This window comes from Osmia lignaria, chromosome 14, assembly GCF_051020975.1.
Source record: "Osmia lignaria lignaria isolate PbOS001 chromosome 14, iyOsmLign1, whole genome shotgun sequence".
In the NCBI taxonomy this organism is placed as follows: domain Eukaryota; kingdom Metazoa; phylum Arthropoda; class Insecta; order Hymenoptera; family Megachilidae; genus Osmia; species Osmia lignaria.
The window spans coordinates 12,524,461-12,545,121 of NC_135045.1; the positions used below are offsets into that span (position 1 = coordinate 12,524,461).

The 20,661-nt window shown below is 33.9% G+C and overlaps 1 protein-coding gene across 8 annotated transcripts in view; it reads left to right on the forward strand.

Annotated features, from left to right (window-relative positions):
• Positions 1-20,661, forward strand: part of LOC117609068 (neural-cadherin) — a 325,378-nt gene that overhangs the window by 54,758 nt on the left and 249,959 nt on the right. For 4 of the 8 annotated variants that reach the window (XM_034334919.2, XM_034334922.2, XM_034334923.2 and 1 more), the window contains exons 2-6: positions 11,837-13,203; positions 13,752-13,796; positions 18,091-18,282; positions 19,300-19,546; positions 20,418-20,637. In XM_034334919.2, coding sequence (XP_034190810.2) covers positions 11,907-13,203; positions 13,752-13,796; positions 18,091-18,282; positions 19,300-19,546; positions 20,418-20,637 — 2,001 coding nt within the window. In that variant the 5' untranslated portion in view covers positions 11,837-11,906. Of the gene's footprint in view, positions 1-11,836; positions 13,204-13,751; positions 13,797-16,556; positions 16,662-18,090; positions 18,283-19,299; positions 19,547-20,417; positions 20,638-20,661 lie in introns of those variants that run through there. The other 4 variants (XM_034334921.2, XM_034334926.2, XM_076692242.1 and 1 more) reach the window with 2 other exon arrangements.

Below are 20,661 nucleotides of genomic sequence, written 5' to 3' on the forward strand. Positions count from 1 at the left end.
GATACCATACCTATTCTTTCAAATAAAATAATTACAGAAATGCACAAAGTAGAAATATTTTTTTTATTTACTGTAGACGTTAATCTTATTATAATACGCATATCACTTTTGTTAGAAAAGTAATTTAAACGTAACGGCAGCTTTTAACTTATTACAAAACTATCTTATTAGTCATTATTGTTAGTAATAGTAAAGAAACTCATCTCAGTTATTTCCTTATCAATTTTTAATCTACATATGTATGTTTTATGATTCCATGAACCGGAAAAGAAAAAAACAGATTTATCAATCTGCTTAAAGATATGATTTTTTTAAGTTCTAAATTAATATTATTGCTATTCAAAACTATTTTTTTTTTTAAATTATTTCGATAGGTATATTAACCCTTCGTGAGCATTATGGTTCATTTATGACCAAATCGAATTCCAATTTTCTCCAAAATTTCTCTCAAATATTTATTATTTCTAATTAATCGCTCTTTGAGCCCTCCATAAATATTCCAGAATTTTGCTAGATTTTTTCAATGCCAAAAATAGTAAAAAAGTTAATCGTGGACATAAACGACCCAGATTATCTTCGGAGGATTTTTGTAGCAGTCAATATATTAATACATGTCAAATAATCAAACGTTTGGCTCATGGAAAAATCATTCTAATAATATTTCATTGAAGCTATCATTTTAATTAAATTTTACAATTGAACTATAATTACAGATCAACCATAGTAAATGAGATAGTAGATTCATACGAATGTTTAAACTAAAATTTCAACCTTACCAATAATAATGGTCAATTTTGTTATGAAATTTCGTTAATCACGCTTGAATACATATAATTTACTATGAAATTAACTGAAGCTATAACAATATTTAATCAATATTCATGCTAATGCAGACTGCAATTCACAGAAACGAGCATATAATTATTACATTTTATTGCCTATTTATCGAAAGAATAGATTCAAAACATGTCGATACAATCAAAATCAACGAGCGGTATTAATAATTGGAGCTAAAATTTCAGGCATATTTTATCATTACTAAATGTTAGGTCAGCAACTAAATTTATCAAATTTCCGTTTCAAAACTGTACGAATTCAAAGGAAGGAACTACGAGACACAAATGTGGCAAATGATATTATTGACTCAAAAGCTGCTTACTTTGATTGAAAATTGCTATTTGTAAAATCTTGATAAATAATTTTAAAGAAATATATACAAGTTTCGCAAATTAAATTGTCAAAATAATATAACTATTGTCGAAGTTCTTATTATTGAAAATATAAACAGATAATTTAAAAATTTATATTTCTATTTTATTACTTTATTTTACTATAGAAAATTATTCTTCTATTACTATTTTAGCTATTAATAGTAATACTATTCACAATTTTTCTTTTTTGTAAGGATAAATATAGACGAATGATGACATGAATGAAAGAAACAATGAACATAGGTAAATGATTAGATGAATGAATCCGACAAAGTATGAATCTGTATGAATCTATTAAATGAGTCTACAAAATAATTGATTGAATTATTGATTGAATGGGGTTGCACGGTAATAAAGAAGTAAACGAGGAATCAATCTTTGATTGAACATGAAAATGAAAAGACGTGTTTGTAATAAATAATATCAACAAAGATAGAGAAAGCTTACACTGTGGACTTGTTAAATAAATGGTAATCAATTAACATGTTATTTTACAGTAGCTTCAAAGGGCGATAACCACAATCGCAATACCAATAATCAATGTGCCCATCGAATTGTCTTTCTAATCAGCCAGACACACGTTCGATCGTATTAATCCCACTCAGCAAATGTATTATCGGTTCTATGTTGGTTGCCTGGCGGCAAATGGACGCGTGCTATGAATCAAGCCTTAACTACGTACTTACCATTTCTGGCCTGAGGATAACATGTTTGTGTAAAAAGTTTTGCAAAAACACCGATAATTTATCCTCTCTACTCAGTTATTAATTTTTAGAAGGCTCAAATTAGTCCTTTCCAAATAGATCCAAACAATAGATCAGAGATAAAAGTTCCTGCGGTTCAAAATAATCAGTTGAGATCAATAGAATGGCTATAGGTTTCTTCTTTTTTATTTTCTTCTGAGGATCACTTAATTACTAGACAGATAGAAACAATATATAAAAGATCTAACAATAAGTATGGCAAAATGATTAGTATAATTGTATTTGAAATATTGAAGTGTAGCAAGAGATTATATTTTATTATGTATTGTATTTTATATTATTTTATTTGTTCAAATAGTAATAGTTGTATTTCATATAGTTAATGCATTGTGTAGTTTTATTTTAGGTGTTTAAATAATTACACGTATATTAAAATACATTGGCATAAGTTGGAGCTTCTTTTGGAGTGGGTCAGGTCCTTAAAAATTTTGAAATTAGCGTCTAGAATTCTGGAATTTAAAACATCTGAAAGTTTCAAATTTTGAATTTTGGTGTTCTGAGTTTGGTAAATCTCAGAATTTTGAAATTTTGAAATTCTGAAATTTTCTGAAAAGGCCAATCCAGATTTGTTAGGGGGAGGGGCATGCCCTACTAAAGTTAAAATATCAAATATTAATAACTATAGTATTAAATTGAAATATTAAAGTGCGGAATTAAAATATTAGGTATCAAATATTCAAATGCAACTAAATATTGCAATTCTATTTGAATATACAGAAAATACTTAAGTCTACCTAAAACATTAAAATACCTTTAGTATTTTACATCAAGTATTGAACGTCATGAATAATTGAGGGTGTTGACAGAAGAGTTAAACACGTTTAACCCTTTAATTTACCCTTTTGTTTTACCCGTGTCAGATGATCAGTTTATAATAGGGTCATTTTACCGAATTCCGAAACGGGGTTCCACTTTCTAAGAAGGAAGTCTGATGTCACGTACATACAAGTGCAGCTCGACCGGGAAGTCCATGGAATGAGTGGAATTGTTTTTTCCCTTTAAAAGGGCGCCATAGCTTGATGTATCGTTTTCCATGCTCGAGTCCTGCTGGTCCCAGCTGAAGGTAGTCATTTAATACGTTTCAAGAAGGGATTAGTAGGTATCGTGTTTCTCCGGACTTAACCATATAATGCTTGCTCGACCCGTGGCATCTGCTGCCATTGCAAATGTTGCTCTCGACAATTCGCAGTGGCAGATGACCCGACTCCTCCTAATCGTTATTCGATCAAATGTTAACTGCAATACTCAATAATGCGAGGGTCATTGACGACCAGCGTCATAAAATAGATATATTAGAATAATTAAAAGAAAATGTATTATCATATTATAACGCGGAAACATGTCTGTGAATGACGCTGATACGTTGTACGCATGCTCGAAAACAAGGCAGAAAAATGTTAGATGTGTACTCTTACAATGATAGTACAGTAAAACCCTTATTAAGGGACACTTTTTAAGGGATACATAAAAACTAATTACGTCATCATTGCGGGTGCTTCGATTACTTTTTCTCTGATTACTTTCTTTGTAAAAATTTACTGCGCATGTCTATCTCTTACAGTTTAGGACTGCGCAAGGGTCAACGTTTCCATAAAATAATAGCGGATCCTGCGCAACAAATTTCCGAACAAATCAAATTGATGCATTTCTGAAAGTGAGGGACACTTTTTAAGGGATACATAAAAACTAATTACGTCATCATTGAGAGTACTGCCGCTGCTTTTTCTCTGATTACTTTCTTTGTAAAAATTTACTCTGCGCACGTCTATCTCTTACGATTTAGGACTGCGCAAGGGTCAAATTTTCCATATGTACATGTAAAGTAGTAAGCAAAGTACAAATCCCAACAGAAACATCCTGTAAACAGGAGCCAAGTTCTTATGGCCGTGAAAAGTTGTGAGATCAAACTATATACGGCCAAGTTCGTTAGTTTAGAAATACCTTTTGCAATACTGAAAAAAGCTTTTGTGAAAATTAGGTTAAAAGAACGCTATTTAATTTTTGAAGAGTTACATGGAGGGATAAATTATTCACATTTGGCTGTTACCTAACACCTTCTATGGCCATTGGTTTAAAAAGTAACGGCCAAATTTGAATAATTTATCCCTCCATGTAACTCTTCAAAAATTAAATAGCGTTCTTTTAACCTAATTTTCACGAAAGCTTTTTTCAGTATTGCAAGAGGTATTTCTAAACTAACGAATTTGGCCGTATTCAGTATGATCTCACAAATTTTTACGGCCATAAGAACTTGGCTCCTGTTTACAGGATGTTTTTGTTGGGATTTCATCAATTTTTGTTAAGATTTCATCAATTATCAAGTATGCTAATTATAATTATTTTTGCAACATAATGTGAAAATATGGGATAAACTTTACTTAGATTATGTAGATTTTACTCTTGGAAATTTTTTTTTGTAACTATTTTCTCATCCCATTTTGGGCATAAAACTCGAAAATTGAATTTCCAATTTTCCTTTGAATTTTTTGTGTTATGTATGTTATGCTACTATGTTCCATCCTATGTACCTATTTCGTAATGTTTTTATCAATACAACCCCTTTAAGGTGTAAAATTTCAAACTTTGATAATCATTCCTATGATTGTTTGTTATGGTGGACCTATGTACCAAATTTTAAGCTTTTAGGTCAATGGGAAGTACCCAAGAGGTTTTGATGATCGGTCAGTCAGTCAGTCAGTCAGTGACAAAAGCAATTTTTGAGATCCTATATCTCGGAACCTACTAATGTTGAAAGATTAATGTTTTGTCAATATTGAGACATGATAGCATTTAACAAGTATACGAAATTACATCTCTCCATCTGCCTCCACTGCCGAGCTATAAGCCCCTTAAAAACGGCTAAGTTGTTTCGTGTAAAAGGAGGTAGTGCGAGAACTTGGCTGGTGCACTACCGTGAACCTAGATAAGCTGACGTATACACAAAGAGTAGCAGTACAGTAAACCTTTACATAAACACAGTTGAATACAGTAACACCCTGCTTAATACCTATCATGGAATTGGAGTTTGGGGTGGATAGTGGGCAAAGTCAAATTTATACTTTAACTCATTTATATTTTAACTGATTAATTCCCCGTGCATATCACGGGGCGTTCCACTAGTTACTTTAATAATGCAAGGTAATTAATTAGGAGCTTGAAATTTGAAATTTGGTGGTTAACTGTTCTTATGCTTAACATTCAGAGTTTCAATATAATTTTATAACAAATTTCCATTTTCAAAAGCTACAAATTCTTTATGGCAAAATAAACAAAAAGTTCCTTTGTCATTTTGTCATATAAGCAATTGAAAATCGAATATTTGCTAATGAATAATTGCAGAGTTGGGTACAATTTAAAGATAAATATTTCAAATACTGCTTCAATATTAGATGTTAGAAAGTTTCAAATAAAATGATATTTATTTAAATAGGAAGCAAAATTTTGGCAAATAAATAAATTTTATTTTATACTTCAAATTATTTTAATAAAATTTACTTTTCTTACTGATATGTTAAATGTAAGAAGTTTATTTATACAAGTATATAATTATGGAAACGTATATAATTGAAACATAAGTAAATGATAGAGTAATTATCTTAGTTTGTATCTAGTCAACGCACATGCCTTTGCCATGTTGTACAGTACAAGAAGAAGGTGTAGATAGAAGCACATATAGAGAGCGTTCTAGGTAGCGCTTCCGCTTTCATTTTCCCCTAGCTCGCAGATCCCGCGAACAACCCTCATGATATTTCGCTTGATGTTTAAAATATTATTTTACTTGAATTTTGTAACATTATTAGTGTTTTAAATATTTTGTGACAGTAATATTTTAAGTGAACTGAATCTTTAAACTATCTCTCTTTAAAAGTAAACTGAAAAACGAAATAATATTATAAGAAATTATAAATAAATAAATAAATAAATACAAAAAAAAGAAACTATAATATGTACCAAACTAAATTTATTTTTGATTATAATTCAGCATAAGTATTAAAATTAGTATTTGAGAAACTTATTTCTGTAAATACAATGTATTTTTTTTTTTCATGATTTGAAATAAAACAAACTATTTGCTATTTACAAATAATATTGTCAATTCAATAATATTTCAAATAATATATTATTTAGCAGTAAATAATTGTTTATTCTATGAAAGAACTAACACAAATTTAAAAAATTTGAGATATAGGATAATTTGCAATATTCCTGCCCCATGAGTAAAATTGGAATAGTTTGTTTTTTCAAACAATTTGAAAATTATTGGAGTAGTATGATAAATAGAATACCTTGGGTAAACTGATAGCTAGAATATGTTGAGAGCGTTGATTTTATGTTGAATATGTAAATACCTTAAACACATATAATATAAGAGATGAAATAGTCGACATAATCATAAAAATGTCAACAGCAATAACTTTTCTGAGAATGATTAGTCCTTTATCAAAACGCGTTCCAAAAGGTTTATATTTTCTAAAGCCATGAATTGTTCAGAGTTATACATTTCTCTTGATTGTGGCTGCACATTTGGGTCGTCCATAGGGTTCATTTTTGAGATTCATATTTTTTCATTGAAATTTGTTTAAAGCTGTATTGTATGTCCATCAGCTTCATATTTTTGTAAATGGGGCGACACATTACCAATGGTTTCGGTTATATAATATTGGGATTGAAATCACAAACAATACCCAAATTTTACTCTGTTTTATTGTTGACTGTAATTGGCAAGCAGAGATTCTGTACGACAAATGTTAATGAAAAATGTATTCATTCCCAGTAAGCGTTGAGATTCAAATTGATAAAAGTTCTATTTCAATTAAATTTGATACGCAAAAATATTGAAATATTACTCTATATGAAACTGTAATATGATAAGCAGACATAAAAAGAAAAAATTTAAAAATTCAGTCTCATTTTTAATTACATCATACACTGAATTTAACACCACCTGTTAATAAAAACAGAATATCAGTTTCAGTTTTCTCATTTCCTCCAGTATTAAATTTTCCACTGACAAAATAAATTACGAGCGCCATTCTTCCATGCAAAAAGCGTAGCCAGCGAAAGAAAAATGCAAATATTGAAGTTCATAAAAAGTGTCAAAATTCTCCATAAATTATATTAACACAGAATATTTATATTTAAAAAATAGAAAACATACAATGTAAATTTTCATATAGCAATTTTTCGTATAGCAATAAGAATGTCTAAGGTAAAAAGTTTCTTATTGCAAAGAAAATTTTATAAACAAAGTTATTTAATATACAAACATTCAGGAACAGGTTTCGACAGAGGCCATCACAGTTGAAAGGTTAAAATTCATATCACAATAAAAATTTTTATATTTTGACAATATTTCAATATCGTCGATATTATTGAACGCGTGAGAAAGAAATTGACGTATTCCCAATATTTAAAATATTGACGAGATGGTTTGATGAAAACCAAAGTCTTTTCAGTATTGATAATAAATATTGATCGTTCGAAGGTCCCTTTTAAAAAATTGAAGAGAAAGGTATGCAAAATAGGGTTTCATCTAGAACGCGGAGTGAATGACGAAGAAACGGCAATCATTCAATGATTGTCTCCTTTTGTCGCTCGAAATATCAGCGTCGCCTCTGGTGTCCGAGAGACACCAACGGAATGAACAATGTCCGCAACGTTGCACCGGAAATAAGAACCGGCGCGTACGAGTTGACCATTGTCATTTAGTAACCCCCTCCGTTCCATTTGATTCTATTCACGCCCCAAGAGGACCGGACGTGAGGTCAGCCGCGGCTCGTTTAAGTTCGAAACTACTCCGGCGAAAAAAGACCCACAAAGGGAGAAACATTTTCGTGACGGGTCTCAACGACGCCTCTCATTCAGCTTCATTTAAATTTGCCCGTTTCAATTTCTATATCACTCGATCGCGATGCAACATTCTTCTGGGTCAAATAACCAATGCATCAATCTATCAATAAATATTTGGTATATTACAATAATAGAATTTCAATTTCAATTTCTAATGGTAAATTATTTATTACAGAATTATGCTATTTAGTATAGATCAACGGTTCTTAACCTTTTTATGAATGGTGCCACCGAAATCAAAATTCAAGAATTTCAGTACCATCAAGAAAAGTATGTCCTGTACATAAAAATTTAAGAGATTTTACATTTAATTACATTGCTGTCATATATATATTTCCTTTTTTGTTTCTGATAGAATAATTTTATTTAAAAAAAAAAGGAATTGGAGCAAAGTAGGTTTTCCTAGAAACAATGGCGATATATGGGAAGCAAGAATTCATAAAAATCTGATTTTGGCGATATTAATATTAAAAATGATTTAGAAATCAAATAATATGATTTGTAATTACTAAATATTATATAACTTACAAGTAGTATACAGGGTGTTAAAAAATACCCTGAAGATCTCTACACCGCTGGATAGATCACGAAAAATCGAAGTAAAAAGTGCTGTAGCATTTTTCGATGGGATCAGTAGTTTAGCCACATTTCGTTATGGAAAATTGAAAAATTGACCAATCAGCGCGCAGCTTGAGTGGCAAGACCCGCGGAGTAGGAGACAAGTCTTCTCTGCCACCGACGAGCCGCGCCGCTGAGCGTCACGTTTACGCATGCGCCGAGAGTCTAGTGGAGATAGACAAATTATTTGTTTGTTTGTTTAATCTATTAGTGGGTCATACCCAGTTGTTTCAATTTATTAAACGGTTTGATAAATTGTACACGTACAATTTTCGTCTGTATCCTGTAGTAAAGATTGATATCGAACATATCCAAAAGCATAAAATTGCTATCTTTACAATAGCAAACAACGTTTGAATTATTTAAATAATTAATTAATTTCGTTTCCACTAGACTAGGCCTGTCCAAGTAGGGGAATCCACTCCTGGAACCGTCCCACCTTACTTGAAGGAGCAGCGTTGGAAAGGGACCAAAAACATGTGTTCCAGGAGTAATTTCCCCTACTTGGACAGGCCTGCACTAGACTCTCGGCGCATGCGTAATCGCGACGCTCAGCGGCCCGGCTCGTCAGGGGCAGAGGAGGCTAGTCTCCTACTCCGCGGGTCTTGCCACTCAAGCTGCGCGCTGATTGGTCAATTTTTTAATTTTCAACAACGAAATGTGGTTAAACTACTGATCCCATGGAAAAATGCTACAGAACTTTTCACTTCGATTTTCCGTAATCTATTCAGCGGTGTAGAGGTCTTCAGGGTATTTTTTAACACCCTGTATAGCCGAAAAGTGCGAATATCGAAGTAAATATTAATTCAATTTTTTCCGCGTAAGCGTTTATATGCAGATGGTGGGGAGCCCACCATCATGGGTTATATGGGACCTACTCCTCTATATCATCATTCTTCTGTGGAACGCCTAAGGCGCGAGGCACGAGTCTCGGAAAGGGGTGGTCTACTGAGTGGGTTGGGAGTATCGCTATTTACCCTGCGGAAATCTACCATCCTCCATACTGTACGATTAGCAAACAATATTGCAATTTTTATACTGTATATTGCACAAATTATCTGCGTGCCATTCAGCTGCCTCTCGCGTCCCATTAATATTTCTACCACTAGTTGAGAACCGCTGGTACAGATCACCATTACTATTTATTATACTCTAAAATATTGTAGAGTGCTGTATTATTTATTACAAAGTTATTATAGAGAAAATAGTAATGTTACAGTGCTTCGTTAAATGTAGCTAATGACCAAAGCCTTTTAAACGGTAGTATATACAGTTTTCTGAAAATATTTCTACCTTAAATATATTCACATCAATTTTTTCATTCACAATGAAATAAAAAAGTCGTAGATTTTCTTTAGCAGGTTATTTTTTACTTCTAATGAAATATGTAAATGACTGGTGCATTCTGATATTTTTATCTTCACAGATGTGAAATAAAAATGTCAAAATGGAAAAAGTTGAAGGTTACTTCGACGACTTTATTCATTTGCTCTCACAGAGTTTCAGTCGTACTTGTAGATTAAATTTTCATTGTTTTATGTAATATTAACACATTGACTACTATTGAGGTCACCAACAAGTGATGTCCCAAATATAGCTACTATGTATAATCTAATAATTAGAGAGGAGAGAAAGAGGAATTTGAATAGCATTACTATTATACCAACTGTAAGAATATGATCTGAAATACATATTAGTCTGAAAGTAAGGAATAAAGAATAAGTCTCTTCGAATTAAAATCATTGCACAATATGCAACGTGTTCTATTGAAAATCAATGATCTTATAAATTGTTTGTCGAATATTGCAAGTATCCGCAGTATCGTATTTAATGTGGAATCAGCATTACGATAAACGAAGCGTCGACACGTAATTTCGTGTCAACCCTTCATGATCCGCAACAGCATAAATCTCGATAATGATGCCTCATCATGGTCCCATTCAGTTCCATTTCTCCTTTAATTTTCGACGGGGTTCAAGAACCGACAAAAAGGCCAAATGATGAAAGGAATACGGATAATCTATTAATTGCCAATACATTTCGAACAAAATAATGAAAAGTTTTATTCACAAAATTGTATCTATTATCTTTTCAGTATTTATTTGTGATTTTCTAGCAGGTGATAATTTTAATATTGTTAATTTACCTAATTTCTAATTAGGTAATTAACAAAATTTTTTATAATATACATGATTGACCTCTATCGCATACGAGTCAATATGTTAATTCATAAAATAAAAGTTGAAATTTATGGCAATAAAAATATCAAAAAAGTTATTAATGTTAGATTGACAGAAAGTGAAGTTGATTAGCCTACTTTCTGAAAAGTTATTTTCACAGCCTGTTTAAAAGTTCAAAGTTCAAATTTTGTGTATTAAGTCGAGGAAATTTAGTTATGGAACCAGTATTTCTCGTTTATAAGTACTCGACTGATGTTAAAATTCCTTTCAACGAATTCGAGTAATCACAGAGACATAGAAAATCGCATCAATTGGTATGAAAATTGCTTGTTACATCGATGTTGGCATGTACGTGGGTGCGTGTACGCGCGATTTGGTTAAAGGGTGGCATAAATCTGAATCAACCAGCGGATTACACTCGTCGAAATAATTTATCGTCGTTTTAGGACTGTCTGTCTTCGTTTCTGGCACGGTTTTCGCCAGACAATTGGCATGGGAATATGTGACTGAACCATTCATCCTTTCAATCCATGAACAGCCGAGTCAAATGATCGTTTTCATCGCTAAACTACTGTTTTATTTATACAATTCTAGATATTAATAAACTGTGAAAGTTTACATATTCATGACATAGAATTACCAATTGTCAACAAATCGCAAAAATACTTTCTTCTTTTAATAAAAACTTCGAGGCCATACAAATTCTTTTATGTGGTATTGTAGATATCATTAAGACAAATTCAGTGATTTTTAATGATATTTTTATTCCATAACGTGCAGAGAAGATCATTTATAATGTAGCTGAGTCCTCTATAGATTCGCCATACCAAATCTTTCGTTTATTTAGCGCCGGTGGAGGGGGCTCAATTGCAAGCCTTCCACTTATTTTGTCTCGTAATATTGAATGAAATTTTTTTTACCGTTGCCCTTTTTCTTTGCAATTAAATGTTACTTAATTTTATTTAAGATAAATTTCAATTTTTGAACCAAGTTTGGCAACCACGGGGACCCTCGAATTTTCGATAGTCCCGGGCCTCAGAAACCTTAATACGATCCTATAATTCAAGTAATTGTCGTTGTAACCGTTACACAAAGCTCGCTTTTTCCAAAATAAAGCTATCTATACCAAAGATTTATTCTATAATTTATGAAATAACATGTTCTAATTGTAAAGCACCTTTGATTAACCCCACTGTTTCTTATCTACTTGCAGATGGTGTCAGCACTCATGCTTTAGTAAAAGCACGAGAGTATTGAGAGCGGAGCGGAAAAGAGGCAGCACGATGTGGCGCATACTAGTCGTCGCAGTCTTGCTGGTGGCCACCTCGGTGGGTGACAAAGTGGTGGTTTTACCCCACGATGTTTACCCAGGATACGAGGTGACGCTGTTTAATACAAAACGTCCATCGAACTTCCATCTGATGGAGAATGGTTTTTCCAAATTCTTCACTGTATTGGGAAACGGTCTGGTGATGACCACGTCCGATTTGTCACCGCTGGTCGACCGGCCAGTGAACCTGATCGTCCTCGAAGAATTGGCCAACGGTACCCAGACACATTTCCTCCATCTATACGTGATTAATCGCCGGAACATGATCACCTTCTCGCACGATCACCTTGGCGAGGGGGAGGTACCGGAGAATTCTGTCTCTGGCACCTTGATCGACGGCTTTCCGGTCTTAAGAGCTCGAGGAAGCTTCCCGGTCCATTACACCATTCTCCCGGACGAAACTGGGGATCGTCCGTTCGCTTTGCAAGAGGAAGACTCGAACCACACGGGTTTCAATCTGACGTTGAACAGCCAGAAAGATGGGGTCAGGGTGGTGACCGCGAAACCTCTGGACCGAGAGACCAAGAAGCTTTACACCGTCGCGATACACGCTTCTGATGGTTATCTGCTTAGCAGTTCACAGATCAACGGCGTTGTCCACGTGCTGGATGAAAACGACAACAGCCCCGTGTTCGAGAAAGAATTATACACGTTTGAGATAAGACCGACCAACCTGGACGCCATTCACAAGAACTCTGTCGCACTTCCTGGATGGAAACGGTTCTCTGTGGTGGGGAAGGTCGCTGCGAAGGATGACGATGGTGACAAGGTTGCCTATAAATTACTCACGCCTAGCAGTTTGTTGGTGGTAGTACCCCAGACTGGAGAACTTATGTTGGTCGGCGAACCGGAAATCACGATGGACGAAGACAGCGAGTGTGTGGTGATCGTCGAGGCTCACGATGTACGAAGTCCTAGTCGATCTACCGAGAAACCCGCCAAGGTTATTGTCAGATTCTTGACGTCACAACCGGTGGACGTTGAAGTTCACCGTATACAAAAACGTAGGGTAACCAGGGCTGTTAGGCCGACGAAGAAGGTGGACTTCACGGAAGCGGACGGCGATGTCGAAGGAAAGATCGTGTTTTATTTGGAGAAGGAGAACGAGAAGGAGGTGTACAAGATTAGGGATGAGAATAAATGGGTCTCTGTTTGCCCGAATGGGTCGGTTGTGGTGAAACAGAAATGGGATTACGAGGAGTTGGGCTCGGAAAAGACCATTGACTTTTGGGTGACCATTACGAATACAGGTAATGAATATTATGTTTGGTTAATGTTAGTTTTATTCCATTTTTCGTAAGTGATTAAAGAGAAAGAATGTGCTGGTGATATTATTTTTGCCCAATTGGTTATTCAAGTTTACTTCACCATCTTTTTTCTTTTTGGTACATTTGAAATTAAAAATAGAAAAATATACAAATTTTTCAGTGGTACAAGACATCTCTCGATGCCTATGAGTTTACTTGGTCATTTCATTAATAATTTTGTTTTTTATTGATGCTGAAATTTATTAAATATTTAGAAATAAGAAAATTAGAGAGTGAATCTAGCAAAACATAACAATTTTTAATAGTATTTATTTATTTCGTGATCATTTTTATAATTTGCATTTTGATCTACTGTTAAGAATCCCAATGAAACCCAAGTTTTTTCTAGAATATCAAAATCTTTTTTTCTTTACGTGACGTAATATTTTTTTATTACTCTTTTATTACTCGTATTATTCTTTTATTATTCGTTTATTACGTATTATTTCTTTTAATTAATATTTATTTTGTTGTTCGCCTCGTGGCCGAAGATCGGTGTTCACGGTACCCGCCATATATCCGGTGTCCATTTCACGGTACAATTTTAATTTTTGCTTATCATAATATAATCTCGAACACACCGTTTACACATCGTCCATCAGCTTTGTCCACGCTGTGGCTCGGTTCTTCTCACTGAATTTCTTTTCCGTGGGGATGGAATCATGTGCTTATGGAAAGCCATACACGCTGCACGATTATATCGATCAAGAACGGTTACAACCAGGGGCGGACTGGCTATTGGGAGTTCGAAAAAATTCTCGGTGGGCCGGTAGGAATTTGGGATCTAATTAATTAAAATTGGGGTCCATATTCTACACGAAGGCCCATCGTGTCACTAATCTTCCGGTAAAAGTATGTCCCATTCCGCCCCTGATCACAACACTAATTGTACATTTGTATCGTTAAGGAAACACGGCGAGAAACATACAAGGTAGACTAATAAGAATTATCATTTTAAATATTTTTGAATGTTAAGGGGTTGGAGAAAATATTATCAAATGAAAACTGCATGGCAAAAAGGATCACATGAAGCTAAGAATTTGTTTTTCATACTGAGTCGTTTTTAAATATGATAGAATATGTTTAAAATATAAACAGTAAAATACATTATTATACTAAATAAAATACAATACGATATAATATAATATAAAACGAAATCGATATTTTGTATAAAATAGGTAGGTATTTTATTTTTGGGTTTATAGTATTTCACGAATTTTTAATTTTTTTAACATTGCACATTCGCGATCAAGTCAGGCTTCTTCGAGAAAAATAGTGATGTTCCGGGTTTCTCCCTTTCCCCATAGAGTCTATGCCGTAGACCAGGCTTGTCTAACCTGCGGCACGCGGGCCACTCGTGACTCCTTCCCCTACCACGCAGCTCGCGCTCGGCTCCCCCCCACTCTTCCAGTTGGTTTCCCGCTCTGCCAATATTTGTATTCCTAGTCTGCTAGGAACCGCTGCCCCACTATTGACACTACTGGATGGTGGGGGAAGTCTGAAGCGGTAAGAGTGGGAGCAGTGGCTCTTTCACTTCTAGGAGTTAGACAGGCCTGCCGTAGACTTTCGCGAGGAAAATAACAATAGAGCGAAAGGGGCCCTACATACAGGATGTCCTAGGAAGAGTCCTTGAAAGGGGTGGTAGCCGAGGTGAATTTGAACATTTTCCTTTGCGAAAATGTTGAGCTTTGAACTTTGTTTTCGAATTATTAAGGGAAAACACTGACCAATCCGAGTGCGCATGGCGCGCGTGCTCATGGACGGTAGCATCAACTACACTTTCGGCACCTTGCTGGTATAGCAGGAATCGAGACTGCCGTCCCAGAGCCCGCGCGCTATGCGCGCTCTGATTGGCCAGTGCTTTTCCTTAATAATTCAAAAACGAAGCTTCAAATAATATTTTCGCAAAATATCACCCCACCTACCTTTCCCTTAAAGGACTAACACTCTTTCTGGGACAACCTGTATACAGGATGTCTGAACCATCAATACTATAGTTCTGCATTTATTGTCTTCAAATACAATATGTGATATGCAATAGTTTTTATGAGCTATTCAATTTCAAAATGTAAATATAAAACTTTGAATTTTATGAAGTTTAACAGTAACTATATTTTGTAGCAATATGATCACCATCTGGTTCACTTTAAATAGGACACCCTGTACATACAGAAATCTGTGCTTTTCTACCAATTGGGTATAAACCCTTACGTGGGAACATTTTAATTAATATTTACTTAATTGTCAGTTATATACTACATTTTATATTGTAGTATATAACAATTAAAAATTATATTATTTTCGTTTTTTAAAATTGCTTTTAATATTAACATCGTCAAAATTAGGATTTTGAGAATTCCTGCTTTCCCTATATCGTGATTTTCCCTGGGGAAGCCTGATTTGATCGCGAATGTACATTAGCTTTTTACATACAATACTTTGAAGATAAATGTATGGTTCTATTCGAAAAAGTAAAAATACTTTCAAAAGTAACTCTACCTAAAAAATAAGTTACTGACACCATCTGATAGTTTCTTTTTCACCATGAAATCTTTAACCATTTTTCGGTGGTTCCCGCAGTTTGAAAAATATTCAAGATGATAATTTTTAAACATTTATCGTGTATATGGGATTGAAGTCCTATGCGAAAGTTTTTCTACTTGCACGTGGGTACAATTTCCTTTCGGAACCAGGGTAATTGTTCGAACATGGACCTCACATCGTGGGTCAAGCGTTAATTACAGTTTCGCCGGGAAAAATAAGTGCGACGTGTGTTACGCATGAAGGGACCGGAAGGAATTAAATTACATGGTATTCCGGTGTGTTAGCGTTATTTAGTGACGCGAAATTATTACGTTGTCGCAGTTTTCATTATTATACAGTTTTAATTAACCCTCGTGCTCCAGATTTCACTCGAAATTGATTTGAAATGAAAATTCACCATTTATTGAGTACTATCGAAGGTACCCAAAGAATGTTTTTAGAGGATCCTGAATCCTTTTTTCAGGGGCCAAATAATAATATCGATTAACGTGTACAAGGGTTGAATTTTAATTCTTTGTTTCATCTGTTTCTTTTTGTTGAAATTTTAATTTAACATATTGCTGTTAAATATTATAAATATAATTCTTACTTATAAATACAGAAAATCCATTAAAAAATATAATTTAACGTATATGTTTTCAAGCTACTTATATAATATATATGTATTTATCATTATCTTTCAATGCATTACAGTTCATTTAAACAAATTTTCAAAGTGTTTGAAAATAAAAAAATACTGCTAAAATTCAAATTTCTTGTCGTGCTTCCTTATCTTTAATTATCTATGCTTTTATTATCACTTTGACTAATGATGAACATTTTCTTTCCCGCATTCTCGGCTTCCACAGGATTTCAATGTAAGTAAAACCACATGTCATCTTCATTTTCACTTATTCGTACAGTCACTTCTTGTATATAAAATATTAGAAAGAAGCATTATAAGCTTTAGTAGTTTGCGTAGAATAAAACAATCCAGGTAGAATTTTGCACTAGATGCTTGTAGTATAAAATTCAGCTTGCTATGTAGATTGCTCGGTTGCTGGGTTGACAGTGTTTATGGGCGGTGACGGAAGAAGATTTAAGTGAATAAAGTGAATTCCTTTTACGATGAAAGCTTTCGTGACAGGATGCTTGACTCTGCAGTAAATCGGTCAAGAGACGGCTTGAACGCTGTTCCAAATCAATTTTGCAGGAGTCTGTTCATCGTGAAAATTAATTAAACCTTTCATTCTTGTCGATGCTTGGAGAGTATATTTTTATATTTTTCATTGTTGTTGCAGTCGCGATAGATTCGATGAGTTCTGTACAACGTGGAACTGACATTTCAGACAATTATTTCGTTTTTATAGATAGATTTCGTAATGATAGAATATGCGTAGACGATTTTTCAGATTATAAATTTAATAAATAACATTGCCTTTTCTGGAATGGGCCAAATCTTTGCGAAATTTTGAAGTCCTGGATTTTTGAAATCTTGAAATTATGAAATTTTATTGAGAGTCCTATAGTTCTAGTATAATGAGGGATCCATATTCCACCCTGGTCCTATCTACTTATGCTAGTGATAAATAAATTATTGTAAGTTGGTATTTTTGTACATGAAGAATTGTACTATTCTCAAATCTCAAATATCTTGAAAATACCTAAATAAAATTTTGGTGAAAATATGAATCATAAAATGGAGCAGAGATTATTAATATTAGAAAAAATACAAAGTTTAAGATTCTAGAATAAGATAAATGAAAAATTTGTCAATTCCAGTTATCTATAAATGTATTAAAAGAAATATGTGGAAGTATTTTCTAAAATTTAAAAATAAATTCATATTTACAATAATTTATTACAATAATTTTTTATATCTCCGGGTGTATTTTATTTTTTACATTTGATTTCACTTGATACTTCAGTATAAAATTATAGATCAATGCTTAAAAGCAAACTTCCTAAATAAATATTACGCTGGGTCATAAAAATTTTGAAATAACAGTTATTCAAATAAAATCTTTCGAAACATTCATTCCATCAAATCAAACACCTTGAAAATACGTATAATAGATATATGTATAACCGAATTGATTGTGCTAAATTCAAAGTGGAGCATCGCGTTACAATATACATATCGAGAAATTTCATTTTGAGATTCACGTCGAATTTAACAGGCCAAAGGTCAAAGCGTCCAACGTGATAATGTCAAATGCTATTCGGCTACCGCCTTTGAACACTGTTCACCGTTTCCCGCCAATATGGGCTTGCGAGCTCATATCAATAATCGATCGATGATTACAGATACAGACAATCAGCGTGTCATTATCAACATGAAGGACGTTAACGATGAACCGCCATACTTCATAAATCGACCTCTGCCAATGCAAACCGTCGTTCAGCTGAATGCACCACCGAATACCCATGTGTTTACCCTTCAAGCAAGGGATCCTGACACCGACAGCAATATTCATTACTTCATAGTACGAGATCGGAGTACGTATGAATTTTTGACATTCCTATTTTCTACGTTGCCAATTAACATTTGTAATATAATAGGAGATTATTAATCCTTGAACAGCGGAGCCTGGGTCAATCTTGATCCAAACTTACAAAATATACGAGAATATTGACCTAAAGTTAACTATATAATTTTTAACGAAAAGGTTTCATACATTTGTAATATAATAGGAGATTATTAATCCTTGAACAGCGGAACCTGGGTCAATCTTAATCTAAATTTACAAAATATACGAGAATATTAACCTAAAGTTAAATGTATCATTTTTAACAAAAAGGTTTCATACACTTGAAGAATAATTTTAAAAGAACAGTCTAAAATTTAGAAAATTAAAATAAAATGAAATACGAAGGTTAATAAAATTTTATTTGATGGGGGTATAGACTTTTAGAAGTATGGAAAAAAGGATTTCTTTGTAAATTTATTATTATTTCCTTTATTAGAAAGGGGATATATTGTTGGTTACAATATAATTATTATAATGATTAGTAAATAAACCGATTCCTATTACTTTTACAAATTAATCAAATGCTTATTTCAAATTTTCCATAAAATTTCCATGTACTTCATACTTAATAATTAACATAAACAGTATATTTACATCTTCACATTGTATTTACTGTAATTCCTAAATTGAAATTAATCAATTCAAAGAAATATTACAAAATTCCTCAGTCTTGCATAAAATTTTAAACAATACTAACTCGGTAAAGGTCACCTTAACATTTCTCACATACAGATGTATTAAAATAGGTAGCAGTTTTAATATCGAGAAGATGAAAAAATAAAAGAAGAGAAAAGAATAAAAAATATCTCTATAATCGAGCATCGTTGTTGTTTTCGTTCTCTGACAAAAGGGACAGCTTCCTCATGAGTTGCTTTCCATGAAATATCCACGGGACTCCCGCATGAAACATCGTGTCCCCTATTCGATGTCAGTCGCCATAAAATAATCCGGCTGAGAAATAAATGGCTCACGTTTTGTCTTGCAGCTGGAGGCCGTTTCGAGGTAGACGAACGATCCGGAGTTGTACGTACCCGGGGGACCGATCTCTTTCAGTTGGACATGGAATATGTTCTGTATGTGAAAGCAGAAGATCAGAATGGCCGTATAGACGAGAGGCGTTTTCAATCGACTCCTGAGGAACGTTTATCGATCGTAGGTGGAAAACGAGCACCTCAGTTCTACATGATCGCGTACGAAGCTGAAATACCGGAAAACCAGAAGAAAGATTCTGAGTAAGTTTCAACTTTATCTGAAATTCCTTTCTGGTGAACGCTGCTGAAAAACTAGCCAGTATCATTGTTTTAAGAGCAATATAGGCATATATGTACAGGGTGTTCCAGAACTCGCGTAACATTCGGAAATGGGTGGTTGCTGGGATGATTCTGAACAACTTTTTCCTTTACCAAAATGTTAGTTGAAGCTTCCTTTTTGAATTATTAACGAAAAACACTGGCGAATTAGAGCGCACGCTCAAGCACGAGAGCGTTGTCTCTGAACCGCGTTCGGTCGTGAACAAACGCATTGGCACAGCGTGGGTATCGAAAGAAGTGTGTGATAAATATTACATGTGGAATTAGTCGCACGCTTCCCTCGATACCCACGCTGTGACAATGAGTTTGTTCATGACCGAGCGCGGTTCAGAGCCAACGCTGTCGTCCCTGACCCCGCGCGCTCGGATTGGTCAGTGTTTTTCGTTAATAACTCAAAAACGAAGTTTCAACCAACATTTTGGTAAAGGAAAAAGTTGTTCAGAATCACCCCAGCAACCCCCCATTTTTGGGTGTTACAGGAGTTATGAGACACCCTGTATATCCATTTTAATAAAATCCTACATTAGTGATGATTTAAATCAAATTTCTTAAATAATTTTGTACGATTCGGAATAATGGGCTAATCACCATGGAAGTAATATTCTTCACGACATTAACGATTATTAGGACAATAATTGCAAACTAATTAATATTTAATTTTCAATAGTAAAAATTTGTACAAATTTACTATTCAATAAAAGATTTTTCGAGTTTGAGTAAAAGTCCTCATATCATATCATATCGCAACTTTTAAATATACATTCACTGATATTTGATTTATAATTGTTTTTAGTATCATATCCGTGAAAGCAAAGTCATTTGCCGATCGTGAAATTCGTTATACGCTAAAAGCTCAAGGACTAGGAGCAGCAGGAACATTTAACATCGGACCAAGTTCCGGTATTGTGAAGCTCGCTAAGGAATTGGATTTCGAGGATCTACGTCAACCACATATTTATTCTCTCTTAGTCACTGCTACCGAAGATTCTGGTGGTTTTTCCACTTCCGTCGAGGTAGATTAATTTCATCTTTCTCAT